Source organism: Myotis daubentonii, chromosome 2 (genome assembly GCF_963259705.1).
Source record: "Myotis daubentonii chromosome 2, mMyoDau2.1, whole genome shotgun sequence".
NCBI classification, from domain to species: domain Eukaryota; kingdom Metazoa; phylum Chordata; class Mammalia; order Chiroptera; family Vespertilionidae; genus Myotis; species Myotis daubentonii.
This window is the reverse complement of record NC_081841.1, coordinates 107,417,821-107,438,298: the sequence shown is the minus strand read 5'-3', so window position 1 is coordinate 107,438,298 and position 20,478 is coordinate 107,417,821. Positions and strand designations below refer to the sequence as shown.

The following is a 20,478-nucleotide window of genomic DNA, read 5'->3' as shown; positions in this document are numbered from 1 at the left end:
CTAAGAAGCAAAAAACACCCAACCGGAAAAGCAAAATGGAAAAAGAATCTGAAAATACGAAGATAGTGTAAGGAGCCTCTGGGACAGCTTTAAGCGTACCAACATCCGAATTATAGGGGTGCCAGAAGAAGAGAGAGAGCAAGATATTGAAAACCTATTTGAAGAAATAATGACAGAAAACTTCCCCTACCTGGTCAAAAAAATAGACTTACAAGTCCAGGAAGTGCAGAGAACCCCAAACAAAAGGAATCCAAAGAGGACCACACCAAGACACATCATAATTAAAATGCCAAGAGCAAAAGACAAAGAGAGAGTCTTGAAAGCAGCAAGAGAGAAAAACTCAGTTATCTACAAGGGAATACCCATACGACTGTCAGCTGATTTCTCAACAGAAACTTTGCAGGCCAGAAGAGAGTGGCAAGAAATATTCAAAGTCATGAATACCAAGAACCTACAACCAAGATTACTTTATCCAGCAAAGCTATCATTCAGAATTGAAGGTCAGATAAAGAGCTTCACAGATAAGAAAAAGAAAAAGCTAAAGGAGTTCATCATCATCAAACCAGTATTATATGAAATGCTGAAAGGTATCCTTTAAGAAGAGGAAGAAGAAAAAGGTAAAGATACAAAAAATGAACAACAAATACGCATCTTTCAACAAGTGAATCTAAGAATCAAGTGAAAAAATAATCTGATGAACAGAATGAACTGGTGATTATAATAGAATCAGGGACATAGAAAGGGAGTGGACTGACTATTCTTGGGGGGGGGGGGAGAAGGGTGTGGGGGATGCGGGAAGAGACTGGACAAAAATCGTGCACCTATGGATGAGGACAGTGGGTGGGGAGTGAGGGCGGAGGGTGGCGTGGGAACTGGGAGGAGGGGAGTTATGGGAGGAAAAAAGAGGAACAAATGTAATAATCTGAACAATAAAGATTTAATTAAAAAAAAAAGAAAAACAATTTTAAATATGACAATGTTACCTGCAATAAACACCAATTATTCAAGAAAAATGATCTTACATATCATATTACATGCAATAAACATTAATATTTCAAAAATAAAAGGATTTTAAGTATAATAATATTACCAGAACTGTACTAACATAGTATGATACCACAAAGGTTGTAGGAAATATTAAAAATCTGCAAGTAACAGGATTACTTCTATTATATTCTAGGATATTTTTCCCCCTCTGGCTCTATTTTTGTTCATCAGTTTATGTTGTTCATTATATTCCACAAATGAGTGAGATCACATATTTATCTTTCTCCGACTGGCTTATTTCACTTAGCATGATGCTTTTAAAGTCTATTTTTTTGGATATGAGTATTGCTACTCCAGTTTTTTTTCTTTTCCATTTGCATGGAAAATTTTTTCCATCCTTTCACTTGCATCCTGTGTGTGTCTTTTGTTTTGAGGTGGGTCTCTTGTAGACAGCATATAGTTGGGCCTTGTTTTTGTATCCATTCATCTACCCTACATCTTTTGATTGGAGCATTTAATCTATTTACATTTAGGGTTATTATTGAGAGGTACTTATTTGTAGCCATTTTAATTCTATATGGCTAGGTTTCTCTGTTTCTTCTTCTCAGCAATCCCTTACAGCAGTCCCTTTAGCATTTCTTGTAATGCTGGTTGGATGATGATGAACTCCATTAGCTTTTTTTTTGTTTGTTTGGGAAGCTCTTTATTTGACTGTCTATTTTGAATGATAGACTTGCTGGATATGGTAACCTTGGTCTCAGATCCTTGCTTTCCATTACCTTGAGTACTTCATGCCATTCCCTTCTGTCCTATAGAGTTTCTGATGAGAAATCAGGTGTCAGCCTTATGGGAACTCCTTCGTAGTTAACAGTTTTCTTTTCTCTTGCTGCCTTTAAGATTCTTCCTTTAATTTCTGGCATTTTAATTATGATGTGTCTGGGCATGGGTCTGTTTAGGTTCTTCTTGTTTGGTGTTCTCTGTGCCTCCTGAACTTGTGTGACTTTTTCCTTTACCAGGTTAGGGAAGTTTTCTACCATTATTTATTCAAACACCTTCTCTATTCCTTTCTCCCTTTCTTCCTCTTCGGGCACACCTACTATTCTAATATTGTTACGTTTCACATTGTCCCACAGCTCCCTGAAACTGTCCTCCTGTTTTTTAATTGTTTTTTCTAAAGGGTTCTGTAACTGAGTGATATTTTCAACTCTTTCTTCTAATTCACTGATTCGATCCTCAGCTGCCCCTAATGCCGTGTATTCCTTCCAATGTGTTCTTTATTTGTGTTATGTCATTATCTCAGACAGTTCTTTTTTCATAGTTGTTATATCTTTTTTTTATACTGTTTTTTTTTTTAATCATATGATCTCACTCATTTGTGTAATTTAATTAACACCATAAACTGATGAACCAAAATAGAGCCAGAGACATAAAAGCATCAAACAGACCATCCAAATTCAGAGGGAAGTGCCGGGGTCCAACCCCAGCGGGTCCAGGGGTCCCCAAAGGCGTGGATGGAGTCGGCGAAGAAGGAAGGACACGGAGACAGCGTTCAGTTGATCAGCAGCCTAGCCAGGATCTCCAGCCAAGTTCTGGTCTCGATCTCCAGAGAGGTTCTGCTTAGGATCTCCAGCCAGGTTCTGTCCAGGTTCTCCAGGCAGGTCCAGTCACCAGGTTCTAGTCAGGCGCTCCTGCCAAACTCCGCAGTCAGGTTCAGTCCAGGATCCCCTGCCATGCTCTCTCGCCAGGCTCCGCCTCCAGGCTCCGAGGCCAGTCCCTGTCCAGGATCCTCCGGCATGCTCTCTCCAGCGAAGTTCTTCTGTCTCTAGAGAACGTTCTGTGTAGGTTCTGTGCCTAGGCTCTGTCTCTCTTGGTCCTGTCTTCCAAGCCCTGTCTGAGTTCTGTCTCTTGTTGTCTTGTTCTGAGTTCTGTCTCCTTTTTTTTTATACTGTTGAGCATTTTTAACATCATTACTCTGAACTCTGTTTCAGATAAATTTCTTATCTCTGAGAAACTAAGATGGCGGCATAGATAAACACCGGGAAATTGCTGCTTCCCACAACAATTGATAAATGCATCAAAAACACAAGCCGGACTCATTCAGAACTACAGGAGAGCTGGCTGAGTGTAAATTCTACAACTAGAAGGAATGAAAAGCACACTGAGAGCCAGAGGAGCTGCGGAGGTGGAGTGCAGAGGTACGGGGGCTCGCACGCGTGGAAAGGGTCTGGAACCTGAGGACGCGGCTGTCTTTTTGAATCCGGAGGGAGACACAAGCTCCCCACGGCTCTGAAATCCGGCTCCGGGAAGTCTCTGGGGACCCAGGACTCATACGGGGAGAAACTGGTCTCTCTGGCAGCGGGCGAGCTTGAGGGCAGCTTTCCCTCAGAGGTGCTTGCAGCCATTGCCGGGACACTGGGACTCGCGACTCCTTAGGGCGGGGCTGAGGCTCCACCATAGCTGCTTCCTCCGCCCTTTGATTCCTTGAGACCCAACCCCGCCCAGGCTGCAGCAGAGGCTTTTGCATATGAATGCCCCAGCCATTTGCAACCTGTAATTACCTAACCGCAGCCGGGCCAGATAGACCCAGAGCTTCCAAGAGAAGGCCCAAGGCCCCACAGCGGCTTGCATTGCTACACAGCTGAGCATCATCAGGGCACTTCCAAACTCCTAAAAAAGGAAGGGGAATCTGCAGTTCTCTTCATAGTTCCTGCTGTGTAACCTCAGGCAGAGGCTAAATTAGCACATCCTTAGATCCAAGAGCCACTGTACCCAGTGGTCAGAGGGGGACCACCCAGATCACAACTCCTCAGATCCATAAGGGACACACTCAGGGTGCAGTCTCAGTGAGCACCAAAGCCCCACTGAAGCAAGTCTTGCCCCAGAAGGGTGTCTTCAGCACAGAAGTTCTCCCACCATAGACAAAGCTGATTCTCACTGACAATTGGCCTGGAGGTCAATTCCTCCCAGTGAGCCTACAACAACCAAGGCATAGCTACAACAAGACTGTGCACAAAGCCCATAAGGGGGTGCACCAAGAGTGTCCACCTCAGGTAACTGGGGAGGCTGAGCCACTGGGCCCTACAGGACACCTAGCACACAAAGCCACTCTATCAACACAGGGAAGCAGCCAAAATGCGGAGACAAAGAAACAGGTCACAAATGGCAGAAATGGAGGAAAGCAAACGACTGGATATAGAGTTCAAGGCCACGTTTATAAGGTTTTTCAAGAATTTTATGGAAACCGCCGATAAATTTAATGAGTCCCTCAATAAGTATAGTGAGACCATGGAGGACATGAAAAAGGACCAACTAGAAATTAAGCATACACTGACTGAAATAAAGAATAATTTACAGAGATCCAACAGCAGACAAGAGGATCCCAAGAATCAAGTCAAAGATTTGAAATACAAAGAAACAAAAAATACCCAACTGAAAAAGAAAAAAGAAAAGAGATTCCAAAAATATGAAGATAGTGTAAGGAGCCTCTGGGACAACTTTAAGCGTACCAACATCAGAATTATAGGGGTACCAGAAGAAGAGAGAGGGCAAGATATTGAAAACCTATTTGAAGAAATAATGACAGAAAACTTCCCCCACCTGGTGAAAGAAATAGACTTACAAGTCCAGGAAGCGCAGAGAACCCCAAACAAAAGGAATCCAAAGAGGACCACACCAAGACACATCATAATTAAAATGCCAAGAGCAAAAGACAAAGAGAGAATCTTAAAAGCAGCAAGAGAAAGACAGTCAGTTACCTACAAGGGAGTACCCATACGACTGTCAGCTGATTTCTCAACAGAAACCATGCAGGCCAGAAGAGAGTGGCAAGAAATATTCAAAGTGATGAATAGCAAGAACCTGCAACCAAGATTACTTTATCCAGCAAAGCTATCATTCAGAATAGAAGGTCAGATAAAGAGCTTCACGGATAAGAAAAAGCTAAAGGAGTTCATCACCACCAAACCAGCATTATATGAAATGCTGAAAGGTATTCTTTAAGAAGAGGAAGAAGAAAAAGGAACTCTTACCATTTGCCACAGCATGGGGAACTGGAGAGCGGATAAATACCACATGATCTCACTCATTTGTGGAATATAATGAACAACATAAACTGATGAACAAGGACTGATCCAGAGACGGAGAGGCATTGATTGGACTGTCGGGCTTTGGAGGGAGGGTAGGGGAGGGTGGGGGAAAGGGGGAAAGATCAACCAAAGGACTTACATGCAGGCATATAGGCCTAACCAATGGACACGGACAACGGGGGGGGGGGGGGGGTAGAGGGTAACGTGGGGACAAGGACACATATGTAATATCTTAATCAATAAAAATATATTAAAAAATAAAATAAAATAAAATCAGGAACAATGAAAAAAAAAATTTCTTGTCTCTGCTTCATTTCTCTCTTTGGGAGAATTCCCTAGTTCTTTCATATGAGGGTTGTTTCTTTGTCTCCTCATTTGGTTGTCTGTTTGTTTTTGTGACTATGTTTTAGGTAGATCCTCTACACCTCTCAATCTCTAGTGCAGGACAGTGTTAAAGGCTGTTTCTGACTAATTGGATCAGGCAAAGCCTGCAAGCCTCCAGAGACTGCCTCTGTCTACAGACTAATAGGATTCTGACTTGAAATGTCCCCAGTTAATTGTCCTCAGGTGTGGGGAGAGTTTTTTCAACAGGGTGGGAGAGTTGCTTCTGCCTGGAGGCTGTTACTTTTTAAAAATATATATATATATTTTATTGTTTTTTTACAGAGAAGAAGGGAGAGGGAGAGTTAGAAACATCGATGAGAGAGAAACATCGACCAGCTGCCTCCTGCACACCCCCTACTGGGGATGTGCCCATAACCAAAGTACATGCCCTTGACTGGAATCTAACCTGGTACCCTTCAGTCCGCAGGCCGACGCTCTATCCACTGAGCCAAAGCAGTTTGGGCTAACTGTTACTTTTAATCTCTTAAGAGGTCTCAGGGCAAGGTATTTTTCAATAGGGTATGTCGACTGTTTTCCCCTCCAGGCAAGGCAAGTGTCTGTGTGGGAAAAATGTCTTTCACTATGTGAGGGAATGACTCAGCCAAGGAAACCTGGGGTGTCTGCCTTCTCAGTTCTATCCCCCAAACCCTCAGTCCAGGATTCTGCTCTCACAGCTCCAGTCCACTTCACCCTCCCTCTGCCAGAGGATAAGGTGGGTGGCTCCACTGGGAATTTTTGTGGGTTGGCCCTTTACAAGGGTGCCCAAAGTTTCAGCTGCCACTCCCTGGCAGACAGCACCCCACTGCTCTTCAGTTAGATGTTATGTGGGTACCCTCCTCAGTTTGGTGCTCTCTGCTGGGGAGCCCAGCTTCGGGATTAGATCCCAGAGTTCTCAGTGACTCCCCCCCCCCGCCCCCACCTGAGATATCTCTCCAGGAGTTCAGTTGCTGTATCTGGGTGTCCAGATAACCCTTTCATGCCTCTGCCCTTCCTACGAATCTATGCGGTCTCCACCTGGGGTCCTTGGCTATCAGGGTTCTCATGTGAGTTTTCCCTCACTTCTTTACTATAACATTTCTAGAGGACAAAGCAGCCTCTCAGCCTTTCATTTTTTGTTTTATAATTTTTAAAAAAATATTTTTTATTGATTTCAGAGAGGAAGGGAGAGGGCGAGAGAGATAAAAACATCAATGATGAGAGAGAATCATGGATCGGATGCCTCCTGCAGGCCCCACACTGAGGATCAAGCCTGCAACCCAGGCATGTGCCCTGAGCAGGAATCGATCCTGGGACCCTTCAGTCCACAGGCCGATGCTCTATACACTAGGGTGTGGTTGGCAAACTGCAGCTCATGAGCCACGTGCAGCTCTTTGGCCCCTTCAGTGTGGCTCTTTCACAAAATACCACGTGCAGGCGTGCATGTACAGTGCGATTGAAACTTCATGGCCCGTGCACAGAAGTCGGTATTTTGTGGAAGAGCCAGTATTTTGTGGAAGAGCCACACTCAAGGGGCCAAAGAGCCGCATGTGGCTTGCGAGCCGCGGTTTGCCGAGCCTCAGTTTGCCAACCACTGCACTAGGGCAAACCGGCTAGGGCAGTTTTATTAATTTTTAATGGTGGTTTTTGGTTATGTATCTTATAATTATTACAACAATGTACCCCATGTTCCCACTGGTGTGCAATTTTGACTAAGCCCTGAAGGGACATGCACATCATTTGTGTGCATCTCTCTCAGGCACGGACCCCAAGCATCTGGCTGCAGCAGCGGGACTTAGAAGGTGTCTTTCTAGAGGACTTCATCTCCCTTCACGTCATGTTCGTCCACTGGGACCTGGACGCAAATCTGCTCCTTGAACGCTAAGGCCATGTTGTAGGGCTTCGCCTGCTGGTGCTGTTCACAGCGCCTCAGGTAGGCGTCATAGTAGCCCTGGCCTGCCCCAGCAGGTTGCCTTGCTCATGGAACCCGAGACCTGGCATGAAGATGAGGTCCAGGTTGCCTGCTGACAAGGCCTCCTCCCGAACCTCATCCTCACCGGGCTGATGAATATTCCAGGATGTTTTGGGAAGTGAAGCAATTTCCTCGGGTGATGCTAACTTCACCATGTCCATGTGATTGCTCTGGAACTCGTACCGTGGGATAAAGCAGGTTTTGCCACGGTGGAAAATGTCCTTGATGATCTCATCTGTCTTGATTTCATCTAGCATGCTCACGAAGATGGAAATTCTCTTGGACTTCTGATACTGACTGCGGGCATTCACCTGCTTCCGTCTCAGCACCTGCATTAGCCCCACAGAGGCGATCTCATCCGCAAAGGCCTCCGTGGGAATAGGGCATCACCACTCCACCCTCTCACTGTCATCCTCACAGCCGGGAGCCCTCCCTCAGGGACCTCGCGCATTCAAGCCAGGCTCTCTCCTCTTGCTTCTTCAGTCCTAAGCCCTTTGTTATTTCACTGTCCCCAGTTGTTGTTTTTTAATATATTTATGTTGATTTGAGAGAGGAAGGGAGAGTGAGAGGCAGAAACATCAATGATGAGAGAATCATTGATTGGCTGCCTCCTTCACCCCCACCCCTCCAACCCCCGCACTGAGGATCGAGCCCCTAACGCAGGCATGTGCCTGACCGGGAATTGATCCATGACCACTTGGTCCAGAGGTTGGCACTAACAGGCCACACTGGCCAGGCCAATATCCCCAGCTTTAATAAACATACTCGCTCAAAAAACAAATCCTGGCCAGAGTGGCTTAGTTGGTTGGGCAACATCCCATGTACCAAAAGGTTGCCAGTTCAATTCCAGGTCAGGTCACAAGCCAGGGTTGTGGGCTCAACACCCCTTCCCTAATAGATGTTTTGCTCTCACATCAATATTTCTCTCTCCCTCTCTCTTACTCTTTCTCTAAAAATTAATTTTAAAATCTTTTTAAAAAGTTAAAACAAACAAAAAACAGGAAGAGCTTTGTTCTCATATAATCCTGAAAGCAATGTGACAGCACTAAAGTAAAAAAAGCAGAAGTGCATCATGATCAAATCTGTACTTTAGAGAGATCACTCTGATTATAATATGGATTTGCAACTGTAAGGAACGCCAAGCATAAAGAGACAGAAAGCTGTGGTAATGCTGGCAAGAGGATGGAGGCTATGTCTAGGATGATAGGCGTAGAGGTAGGATAGAGTGGAGAGAGATTTAGGAAGCAAAATCTGTATTAGTTGGTAACTGAGTGAATCTGGAGACAGAGAAGAGGGAGGTGTAGAGAATGGCCCTAAGATGGGTTAGTAACATGACCCCATGACATGGTTTCAAAGAACTTCTGGCCAGAGAGGATCATGAATGTGTAATATTTGTCATAAATAATGACTCCCTCTCCCCTCAGGTGTCTGACTAGATTATGGGATAATTTACTAACAAGGGAAACAAATAAAAAAAAAAGTTTGGAGTTTCAGTTTTCGATAGAGTTTGAGATATAAAACAGTTAAATGGAGATTACAGGTGGTCTGAAACTGAAGAATTATGATCTACAGATATTTTGGAAGTCACCAAAATATATACTAATTAAAACTATGGGAGTGGAGAAGGCTATACTAAAAGAGCACATAGAAAAATAAACAGCCCAGCAGGCATGGCTCAGTGGTTGAGCGTCGACCTATGAACCAGAAAGTCAGGTTTTGATTCTCGGTCAGGGTACATGCCTGGGTTGCAAGTTCAATTCCCATTGGGAGGCGTGCAGAAGGCAGCTGATCAATGATTCTCTCTCACCATTGATGTTTCTCTCTCTCTCTCCCTCCTTTTCCCTTCCTTGCTGAAATCAGTAAAAATATATTTTTAAAAAGAATAAAACAGAAAGCCAAGGATTGCAATATTAAATTTTACACAACCCAACCCAAACTCTGATCTTATCTTTTATCTTCCTAAGGTTCTTGGTAATGAATAGGTAGTCAACTTGTTATAATTCTCAATGGGTGGGACACTTCAAAGGCATATGACTTTGGGCAAGTCACTTAATCACCCAAGCTTCAGTTTCCTCCCAATAAAATGAGGATCTCAATTGTACTTAACAAGGGGAGACTTATGATTAAATGTGAAAATGCATGAAAAGCTGTATCTGGCATCAGAGTAAACTCATGTTAGTTGACCTTATTGGCATACACACATACAAGGAGACTCATAATTATGTGACAATTACTGAATAGGGTCTGATAGCAAAGAACTAATGATACAGATAAAGGCCAGCCCTAACCGGTTTGGCTCAGTAGACAGAGCGTCAGCCTGTGGACTGAAAGATCCCTGGTTCGATTCCGGTCAAGGGCGTGTACCTTGGTTGCGGGCACATCCCCAGTACGGGGTGTGCAGGAGGCAGCTGATCGGTGTTTCTCTCTCATCGATGTTTCTAACTGTCTATCCCTCTCCCTTCCTCTCTGTAAAAAATCAATAAAATATATTTAAAAAAACTAAAAAAAAAGATAAAGGTAATTGAGTCAGCCACTCTTTGTAAAGGCTAGTAAATTTTCTGCTGTATACTCTACGCTGAAGGTTAAAATATCTCTCCTCATCCATGATACTCAGGCTCTCTCTCCAGGGAAACACATCTGAAATTCCTTGAAAATCACATTTAAAAATACTTCAGTGTGCCCAGCCGGGTGTGGCTCAGCAGTTGAGCATTGACCCAGGAACCAAGAGGTCACTGGTTCGATTCCCGGTAAGGGCATATACCCGGGATGCCGGCTCGATCCCCAGTGTGGGGTGTGCAGGAGGCAGTCAATCAATGATTCTCTCTCATCATTGATGTTTCTATCTCTCTCTCCCTCTCCCTTCCCCTCTGAAATCAATTAAAATATATATATAAAAAAATAAAATAAATAAAAATACTTCAGTGCAATACTACATTCTTCTGTCACATAAATATTTTTACTAATGACATGGATGAAAACTAAAGCCAAATAAAAGGTAGGCAATAGGCATCAATTAACTAAAGCATCTAAAAAGAGGAGGGGGTCAGGGGGAAGGTACCAAGATGGAGAGCACTATGCTTATTAATACAGATCATTTCACTCTTAGAAGTGTCCCAGTGGCTTGGTCACCCCACATATAAGGCTAGTTATTCTGGAGGTTTCTGAATTGAATCAGATATACATCCTGGCCTCAGGGAACTTATGGCTTATTTGGGAAAATGAGGCACACGTATAATCAAATGTTTGTTTCATGCACTAATTAAGGTTTCCAATGTGTAGTCAAATCTAGCTGTGATTCTGGCTAAGTTGTTTTCTCTGAACTTTATTATCTTTAACGTATTATAGGGTTTTACTTAATCGAAACTGAATATACATTTAGTATAAAGCATCAAATAGTTAAACCTGGTTAATTACAACAAATATAGGGTGTACCCAATAATATATATACACACTTTAACAGCTGATAACTAAGTTAATTTTCACTTTTTCCAATTTAATTGATTTGAAATAATGGGTAAAGCCAGACTAAGCTTTGAACTAATAAAACTTATCTTAAAGTGCCACTAGACTTTTTTATGAGGATATATAAAAGGTAAAATTTACGGTACAAAAACGGCAACTGTTGACGAATTGAGGGCGCATAAATACCGAACAAAATGATTTTCTTTTTTGTTGTTGTTAATCCTCATCCAAGGATATTTTTCATTGATTTTTAGAGTGGAGAAGGGGAGAGATACAGAAAGAGAAACATCAGCCGAGGCCGGTTTGGCTCAGTGGATAGAGCGTCGGCCTTCGGACTGAAAGGTCCCAGGTTCGATTCCGGTCAGGGGCATGTTACCTGGGTTGCGGGCACATCCCCAGTGGGAGATGTGCAGGAGGCAGCTGATCGATGTTTCTAGCTCTCTGTCTCTCTCCCTTCCTCTCTGTAAAAAATCAATAAAATATATATATAAAAAAAAAAAAAAAAAAAAAGAGAAACATCAATGTGAGAGAAGCACATGGATTGGTTGCCTTGACCGGAATCGAACCTGTGACCCTTCAGTCTGAGGGCCGACGCTGTATCCACTGGGCCAAATTGGCTAGGGCTCAATTGAAATTATTCTTTTTTTTTTTTAAATATATTTTATTGATTTTTACAGAGAGGAAGGGAGAGAGATAGAGAGTCAGAAACATCGATGAGAGAGAAACATCGATCAGCCGCCTCCTGCGCATCCCCCACTGGGGATGTGCCCGCAACCCAGGTACATGCCCCTGACCAGAATCGAACCTGGGACCTTTCAGTCCGCAGGCCGACGCTCTATCCACTGAGCCAAACCGGTTTTGGCTGAAATTATTCTTTTTTTTTTCAAATATATTTTATTGACTTTTTACAGAGAGGAAGGGAGAGGGATAGAGAGTTAGAAACATTGATGAGAGAGAAACATTGATTAGCTGCCTCCTGCACATCCCCTACTGGGGATATGCCCGCAACCAAGGTACATGCCCTTGACTAGAATCAAACCTGGGACCCTTCAGTCCGCAGGCCAACGCTCTATCCACTGAGCCAAACCGGTTAGGGCTGAAATTATTCTTGATGTTTGTGATTCCATTGCTCCGAGTTATCAGCAGTACCTGTACCAGTAATTATTATGACAACAATAATTACTCATTTCTGTAGGTTCTTTTAAATTTTGAAAATGAACTGTATGTTAAAAAACAATGACTTTAAAATCATTTGAGATGTGTATACATTTTTGGGGGACACCCTGTAGTCCACTTTCCCAAAAGTTAGTTATTTTGAACACATTCAGCTGATTCTTTTGGTGTTTATTTTGAAATATCAAAGTAACATGTCTACGTGACTATTGATTTTTCTTCCTAGTTTTAGGCATCATCAATTGAATTCTCAATGAGGAGGATGGGAATTTAGATCTTCCTTTCACTATACTTACCACACACACACATTCTAGCACATACTTATCCTTTGGTTACAGGATTTCCTCAACTTTGGCACTATGTCTTAGGCCAGATAACTCTGTTGTAGGGACTGTACTGTGCACTGCAGGATATTTAACAACATCCCTGGCCCCTACCCACTAGATGCCAACAGCAACAATCCAGTTGTGGTAATCAACATTATTTAAAACACTGCCAAATGTCCCCAAACAGACAAAATCAATCCCAATTAGGTCACTGGGTAAGATCAAGATTAGGATTATCCATTTTATAACAGCAAAACTTCAGTTTTTTCTTAAGGTCTTCATAGATCATAAAGGCTTTCTAATGTGATAAGGCCTGCCACTAATCACTTAAAAACACCAATGTGGGCCTGGCCAGTGTGGCTCAATGGTTGAGTATCAACCCATGAACCAGGAGGTTAGGATTTGATTCCTGGTCAGGGTTTTGGGTTCAATCCCCAGTAGGGGACATGCAGGAGGCAGCTGATCAATGATTCTCTCTCATCATTGATGTTTTTATCTCTTTCCCTCCCTCTTCCTCACTGAAATCAATAAAAAATATTTAAAAAACAAACAAACAAACAAACAAAAACAATGTGCCAGCCCTGGCAGGTGTGGCTTAGTTCGTTGAGGGAAGTCCCATGCACCAAAAGATCGCCAATTCAATTTCTGTCAGGGTACATGCCCAAGATGGAGATTCCATCCCCAGGTGGGGTACATACGGGAGGCAACCAAACAATGTTTCTCCTCTCCTTCTCCTTTTCTCTAAAAAAAGCAATAAAAAATATTAAAAAACAAACAAACAAAAATTACCAAAGTGGCCCTGCCTGGGTTGCTCAGTTGGAGTGTTCAATTCCCATTCAGGACACATAACATACCTAGATTGCCAGTTCCATCCCTGGTTGGGGTACGTAAGGGAGGCAGCCGATTGATGTTTCTCTGTCTCTCTTTCTCTCTCTAAAATTGATAAAAACATACCCTTGGGTGAGGATTAAGAAAAACAAAAACACCCCCAATGTGGTGGTGAGAGCACATTTATAAAACTTCTGCATTCTATAGAAATGACATTCCTGCATTTGTAAACTGTTAATGAGCTATTGTGCACTACTAATACACCCATAGTAGGATCAGAGTGCCTGGCAATACAGTTATTCAAGAAAGTCTAGGTATATGGTTGCTGCTTATTTTGACTCTCTCTGTTTTCCCGCTTTCATGTCTGGTGTTTGTTCAGGAGTAAAAAATTTATAATCTTTGTGTACTAGTAAGCCTTATGCTATTCACAGGATCAACTTTATATCTGTGTGAAGATTATGAGCTCAGAGATTAAAAATGGCGGCAGAGTGAGTGCATGCTGCACAGACATGCTCCCAGGAACAAACTGGTATTACAACTAAAATATAGAAAAACTTCCTGTATAATCAACAGAAAACTCGCAGGAGAGAACCCTGACACCCGAGAACCAAAAGTGGAGACAGTATAGAGACTGTTTAAAATTTACTGCGTATAGTAGAACATTTTTTAAAAAACTATAAAACAGGGGAAAAGAAGAAGGAGGAGGGAGGAGGAGGTGGAGGAGGAGGAGGGGGAAGGGAGGAGGAGGAAGAGGAAGGCGAGGAGGAGAAGAAGGAAAATACACCCACTATCACAGTACTCAGAAGGAGTTATTGTTTTGTGTCCTTCCAAATCTGTTTTAATTTAAAAATTAACTATAATTATTCAAATCTATTTTTTTCTCCAAACTAAAATATAATCATGTTAAACCTCCTGCTTTGTAACCTGCTTAATTTCCCTAAATAAAATACTCTCATGTCAGGAAGTATTCTATAACATACTTTTTAGTGATTAAGTATTATTTAGAAATTACATATAATTGTATAAACTGTGATTTCTGTAATCAATCCCCAAGACTTTGGCACATTGCTTCTAAAACATACATTCCGATAAATAGATTTGTCCTAAAAAAAAAAAAAAATTATGAGCTCATTGCAAAAACTCATAATGGAGAGAAACCAAGATGGCGGCATAGGTAAACAACAGAAATTTCTGCCTCCCACAACAAATTCAAAAATACAACTAACGGGGCGGGGGGGAAGGAAGGTTGGGGGTTAATGGCGGGGATGAGGACACATCTGTAATACCTTAACTAATAATAAAAACAAAAACAATACAACTAAAAGACAAAACGGACATCATTCAGAACCACAGGAAGGCCGGCTGAGTGGAAATTCTACAACTAGAAGGAAAGAGAAAAGCACACTGAGACTCAGAGGAGGTGCAGAAGTGCAGAGGAACGGAGGCGCATGCGGCAAGGGCTGGCAACTGAGGACGCAGCTGTCTTTTTGAATTGGGAGGGAGTCACAAGCCCCCGACTGCTCTGAACTCTAGTTCCGGGTGAGTCTCTGGGGACCCAGACTCATACAGGGAGAAACTGGACTGTCTGGCAGCGGGCAGAACTCGGAACTCGAGGGCGGCTTTCTCTCAAAGGTGCTGCAGCAATTACCAGGACACTGAGACACGGGGCTCCTTAGGGCAGGGCTGAGGATCAGCCATAGTTGCTTGCTCCACCCTATTGATTCTCTGAGACCCTGCCCCACCCAAGCTGCAGCAGAGGCTTTTGCAGATGAATGCCCTGGCCCTTTACAATCTGAAAATTACCTAACAAACTGCAGCTGCGCCAGACAGACTCAGAACTTCCAAGAGAAGGCCCAAGGCCCCACAGCAGCTTGCATTGCTTCACAGCTGGGCCTCATTTGGGCACCTCCGAACCCCAAACAAGGAAGGGGAATCTGCAGATCTCTTCGTAGCTCCAGCTGGGTAGCCTCAGGGAGAGACTAAATTAGCACCTCCTTAGATCCAAGAGCCAGTGTACCCAGTGGTCAGAGTGGGACCATCCAATCACAACTCCTCAGATCCATAAAGGACACACTCAGGGGGCATAAGGTTGTCTTCAGCACAGAAGTTCTCCCACAGTAGACACAGCTGACACTCATAGCCAATTGGCCAGGAGGCCAATTCCTCCCAGGGATACCTACAACAATCAAGGCTTAACTACAACAAGACTGTGCACAAAGCCCACAAAGGGGTGCACCAAGAGTGTCCACCTCAGGTAATTGGGGAGGCTGAGCCACTGGGCCCTATAGGACACCTAGCACACAAAGCCACTCTACCAACACAGGGAAGCATAAAAAATGAGGAGACAAAGAAACAGGTCACAAATGACAGAAATGGAGGAAAGCAAACTACTGGATATAGAGTTGAAAACCACACTTTTAAGGTTTTTCAAGAACTTTCTAGAAACCGCCGATAAATTTAATAAGACCCTCAAAAAGACTGGTGAGACTGCCGATAAATGTAGTGAGATCCTCAAGAAATCTAGTCAGACCCTTGAGGTTATGAAAAAGGACCAACTAGAAAGTAAGCATACACTGACTGAAATAAAGGATATTATGCAGAGTGCCAACAGCAGACTAGAGGATCACAAGAATCAAGTCAAAGATTTGAAATACAAAGAAGCAAAAAACACCCAACCGGAAAAGCAAAATGAAAAAAGAATCCAAAAATATGAAGATAGTGTAAGGAGCCTCTGGGACAGCTTTAATCATACGAACATCAGAATTATAGGGGTGCCAGAAGATGAGAGAGAGCAAGATATTGAAAACCTATTTAAAGAAATAATGACAGAAAACTTCCCCTACCTGGTGAAAGAAATAGACTTACAAGTCCAGGAAGCGCAGAGAACCCCAAACAAAAGGAATCCAAAGAGGACCACACCAAGACACATCATAATTAAAATGCCAGGAGCAAAAGACAAAGAGGGAATCTTAAAAGCAGCAAGAGAGGGACAGTCAGTTACCTACAAGGGAGTACCCATACGACTGTCAGCTGATTTCTCAACAGAAACTTTGCAGGTCAGAAGGGAGTGGCAAGAAATATTCAAAGTGATGAATAGCAAGAACCTACAACCAAGATTACTTTATCCAGCAAAGCTATCATTCAGAATTGAAGTCAGATAAAGAGCTTCACAGATAAGAAAAAGAAAAAGCTAAAGGAGTTCATCACCACCAAACCAGTATTATATGAAACTAGAGGCCCGGTGGACAAAAATTTGTGCACTCGGGGGGGAGGGGGGTCCCTCAGCCAGGCCTATGCCCTCTCGCAGTCTGGGACCCCTCGGGAGATAACGACCTGCTGGCTTAGGCCTGCTCCCGGGTGGCAGAAGCCAGGCCCAATCCCTAGGTGCAGCCCCTGGTCGGGCTCAGAGCAGGGCCGATTGGGGAATTGGGGCGTTGCCCCCTGTCATACACAAAGCAGGGCGATCGGGAGGTTGTGATGCCACCCTCAGTCATGCTCAGGGTAGGGCCGATTGGGGGGTTGGGGCACCGCCCCTGTCACACTCAAGGCAGGGTCGATGGGGAGGTTGCGGCGCCACTCCCTGTCACCCACAGAGCAGGGCTAATCAGGGCGTTGGGGCACTTCCCCCTGTCACTCACAGAGCAGGGCCCATCAGGGGGGTTGGGGCTCTGTACCTTGTCATGCCCAGAGCAGGGCCATCAGGGGTTTGGGGCGCTGCCCTCTGTCACGCACAGAGCAGGGCCCATCAGGGGGTTGGGGTGCCACCCTCTATCACCCACAGAGAAGGGCTGATCAGGGGGTTGGGGCGCCGCCACTGTCACACTCAGGGCAGGGCCGATGGGGAGGTTATGGCTCTACCCCATCACACACAGAGCAGGGCCCATGTGGGGGGGGAGAGGGTCGGGGCGCCGCACCCGGTCACATACAGAGCAGGGCCAATCAGGGGGTTGGGGCGCCGCACCCTGTCACACACAGAGCTGCAGGGCGATCAGGGGGTTGGGGAGTTCCCCCCTATCAGGCACAGAGCAGGGCTGATCAGGGGGTTGGGGCGCCTTCCCCTGTCACGAACAGAGCAGGGTGGATAGGGAGGTTGTGGCCCTGCCCCCTGTCACACACAGAGTCGCAGGGCGATCAGGGGGTTTGGGCGCTGCCCCCTGTCACACTGATCCCGGTGCTGGGAGGCCTCGTGGCTCCGCTGATCCTGGTGCTGGGAGGCATATTACCCTTTTACTATACAGGGTAGAGGCCTGGTGCACAGGTGGGTGCCAGCTGGTTTGCACTGAAGGGTGTCCTGGATCAGGGTGGGGGTCCCCACTGGGGTGCCTGGCCAGCCTGGGTGAGGGGATGATGGCTGTTTGCAGCTGGTCACACACCCTTCAGGGTGGGGGTCCCCACTGGGGTGCCTGGCCAGTCTGGGTGAGGGGCTGAGGGCTGTTTTCAGGCTGGGGGTGACTGAAGCTCCCAACAGCTCCTTTTTTTCTTTCTTTCTTTTTTTTTATTCTGGGCCAGCTTTATCTTTGAGGCTTGGCTCCAGCTCTTAGACCTCCACTGCTGAATGTAGGTTTCTGGCCTTTGCTTACAATGTTGCGATCCTGCTGGCTGAAGCCCGGCAGGTTTCTGGGGTTTTGTTTAGCTTCAATATTTGTTACATAGTTGCTTAGAGTTGTAGCTCAGAGGCCTGCAGCAGCAGGTGGGGAACGTTGAAGTCCTCCCTCACTGAAGCAAGCAAGCCTCATGTTAGTTTCAAGCTGCCTGGCTGCTGGCCGCCATCTTGGCTGGCAGTTAATTTGCATATCACCCTGATTAGCCAATGGGAAGGGTAGAAGTCGTACGCCAATTACCATGTTTCTCTTTTATTAGATAGGATGCTGAAAGGTATCCTTTAAGAGGAAGAAGAAGAAGGTAAAGATACAAATTATGAACAACAAATACACATCTATCAACAAGTGAATCTAAAAATCAAGTGAATAAATAATCTGATGAACAGAATGAACTGGTGATTATAATAGAATCAGGGGCATAGAAAGGGAGTGGACTGACTATTCTTGGGGGGAAAAGGGGTGTGGGGGATGCGGGAAGAGACTGGACAAAAATCGTGCACTTATGGATCAGGACAGTAGGGGGTGAGGGCGGAGGGTGGGGTGGGAACCGGGTGGAGGGGAGCTATGGGGGGAGGGGGGGGAAAGAGGAACAACTGTAATAATCTGAATAATAAAGACTTAATTTAAAAAGACAAACTCATAATGTATGCAGATACAGGTAAATCATCCACTAAAAAAAGACTTGTAAAAATATTAAGATCTAAAATAGTTGTTTATTACCAATCTGAGGTTCATTAGGTTATTTTTGCCATGTACTCTTTTGAAAAGATAATATATACTGTCTTTTTGCTATTTTTTAATTGTTCATTGTGCTTTTCTAGCAGCCACATCCAACAGTTTAGCTATATGCAAGATGCAGTATATATTAAGAATGAAGATTACATAAACTAGCTTTCTTTGCAAAAACCGACAGTCAACTATGGGTATCTATTGTTTCCTCTATTATTTAATAGCCTTGCACTTGAGTTAGTTTTCTTTAAAAAGTATCCACTTAAACCTTTATTCAATGAGGATGAAGAATGTTCCTGGTTTTATATTTATCATCCATCTTGACTTAATTTTTGATTTTAGAAAGAGAGAGGAAGGGAGAGGGAGGAGAAACATCAATCAGTTGTCTTCGGTATGTACCCCCAACTGGGAATTGAACCTACAACCTGGGGATGTGCCCTGACCAGGATGAAAATAACGGTAAATAGCTTCATAACTTTGGTAGGCAAATATGCCTTAAAACAAAATGCAGCCCTAACCAGTTTGGCTCAGTGGGTAGAGCGTCAGCCTGCGGACTGAAGGGTCCCAGGTTCGATTCCGGTCAAGGGCATGTACCTTGGTTGCGGGCACATCCCAAGAGGGGGTGTGCAGGAGGCAGCTGATAGGTGTTTCTCTCTCATCGCTGTTTCTAACTGTCTATCCCTCTCCCTTCCTCTCTGTAAAAAAAATCAATAAAATATATTTAAAACAAAACAAAACAAAAAACCAAAATGCAAAAAGTATTAATCAGAAAAGCAAATAGTAAAATGGATTTCAACAAAATTAAACACTTAGACTTTTCTTTAACACTAAGAAAATGAAAAAACAAAACACTGCCCAGAAGAACATCTTCTCAATACATTATTTTATAAAAGATATGCATCCAGAATATATAAAGAATTCCTGTAACTCAATAATACAAAAACCTAATTTTAAAAATGAGCACATGACTTGACTAGACATTTAACAAAAGACGATATATGAATGATGAAAGGGGGACATTAGTTATTGAGAAAATGCAAATTTTATGTCCACTAGAATACCTTAAATCAAACCAGATAACACCACCCAGCCAGTGATTGAGCATCATCCCATGTACCAAGAGGTCATAGCACATGCTATGGTCAGGGCACATGCCCAGGTTTTGGGCTCAGTCCTCAGTAGGGAGCATGTAGGAGGCAGCCAGTTTATGTTTCTCTCTCACTGATGTTTCTATCTTTATCTCTCAATATTTTAAAAAACAACACAAAAAAACAGACGACACCAAGTTTTGTGGAGAATGTGAAGTAACTGGAACTATCGAGTTATCAGTGGGAGTGTAAAACAGTAGAGAAAAGAACTACTTGTAATGTCTGCAAAAAGTAAAAATTTTAAACAAACTTACAATTGATTTCAATACTCACTTCAGATGTAACACCTCAATGACAGAATGACAAAAGTGGAACTAAATGAAATTCTAAGATCAATCTGATTAATTTAAGCTAACAGGTTTTGTATACCTGATCATCTAAAATTAATTAAAAGAATTACCTGTTTATATTCATTAGCACAACTTTGGCAGCAGAATGTCACCTCTTGGCCATCAATCACCAGGACAATGCTTCCAGAACCTTTGCTAGGCAGGTACTCTCCACAATGTTCACAGCAATTCATTATCAGACCATTAGTCAACCTGTACTTGTTAAAGCAGTGGTTACTGCACAGTTTGTGTGTCACATTATTAACGCTGACTTCATGGCGAATCTAAAAGAAAAATGAGCATTTACTAAATAAATAAGCCAGATTAGCAAAGTAAGCAATGAGATAACTAGTTTCTTTTTCTTTCTTAAATATGTTTTTATTGATTTTTTACAGAGAGGGAGGGAGAGGGATAGAGAGTTAGAAACATCTATCAGCTGCCTCCTGCACACCCGCACTGGAGACGTGTCCGCAACCAA

The 20,478-nt window shown here is 43.6% G+C and overlaps 1 protein-coding gene and 1 pseudogene across 11 annotated transcripts in view; both read right to left on the bottom strand.

The window, feature by feature from the left end:
• Window positions 1-20,478, bottom strand: part of ZMYM5 (zinc finger MYM-type containing 5) — a 65,112-nt gene that overhangs the window by 6,015 nt on the left and 38,619 nt on the right. For all 11 annotated transcript variants that reach the window (XM_059684142.1, XM_059684137.1, XM_059684133.1 and 8 more), the window contains one exon: window positions 20,072-20,284. In XM_059684142.1, coding sequence (XP_059540125.1) covers window positions 20,072-20,284 — 213 coding nt within the window. The remainder of the gene's footprint in view (window positions 1-20,071; window positions 20,285-20,478) is intronic.
• LOC132226281 (5-formyltetrahydrofolate cyclo-ligase-like) lies at window positions 6,471-7,959 on the bottom strand (annotated as a pseudogene).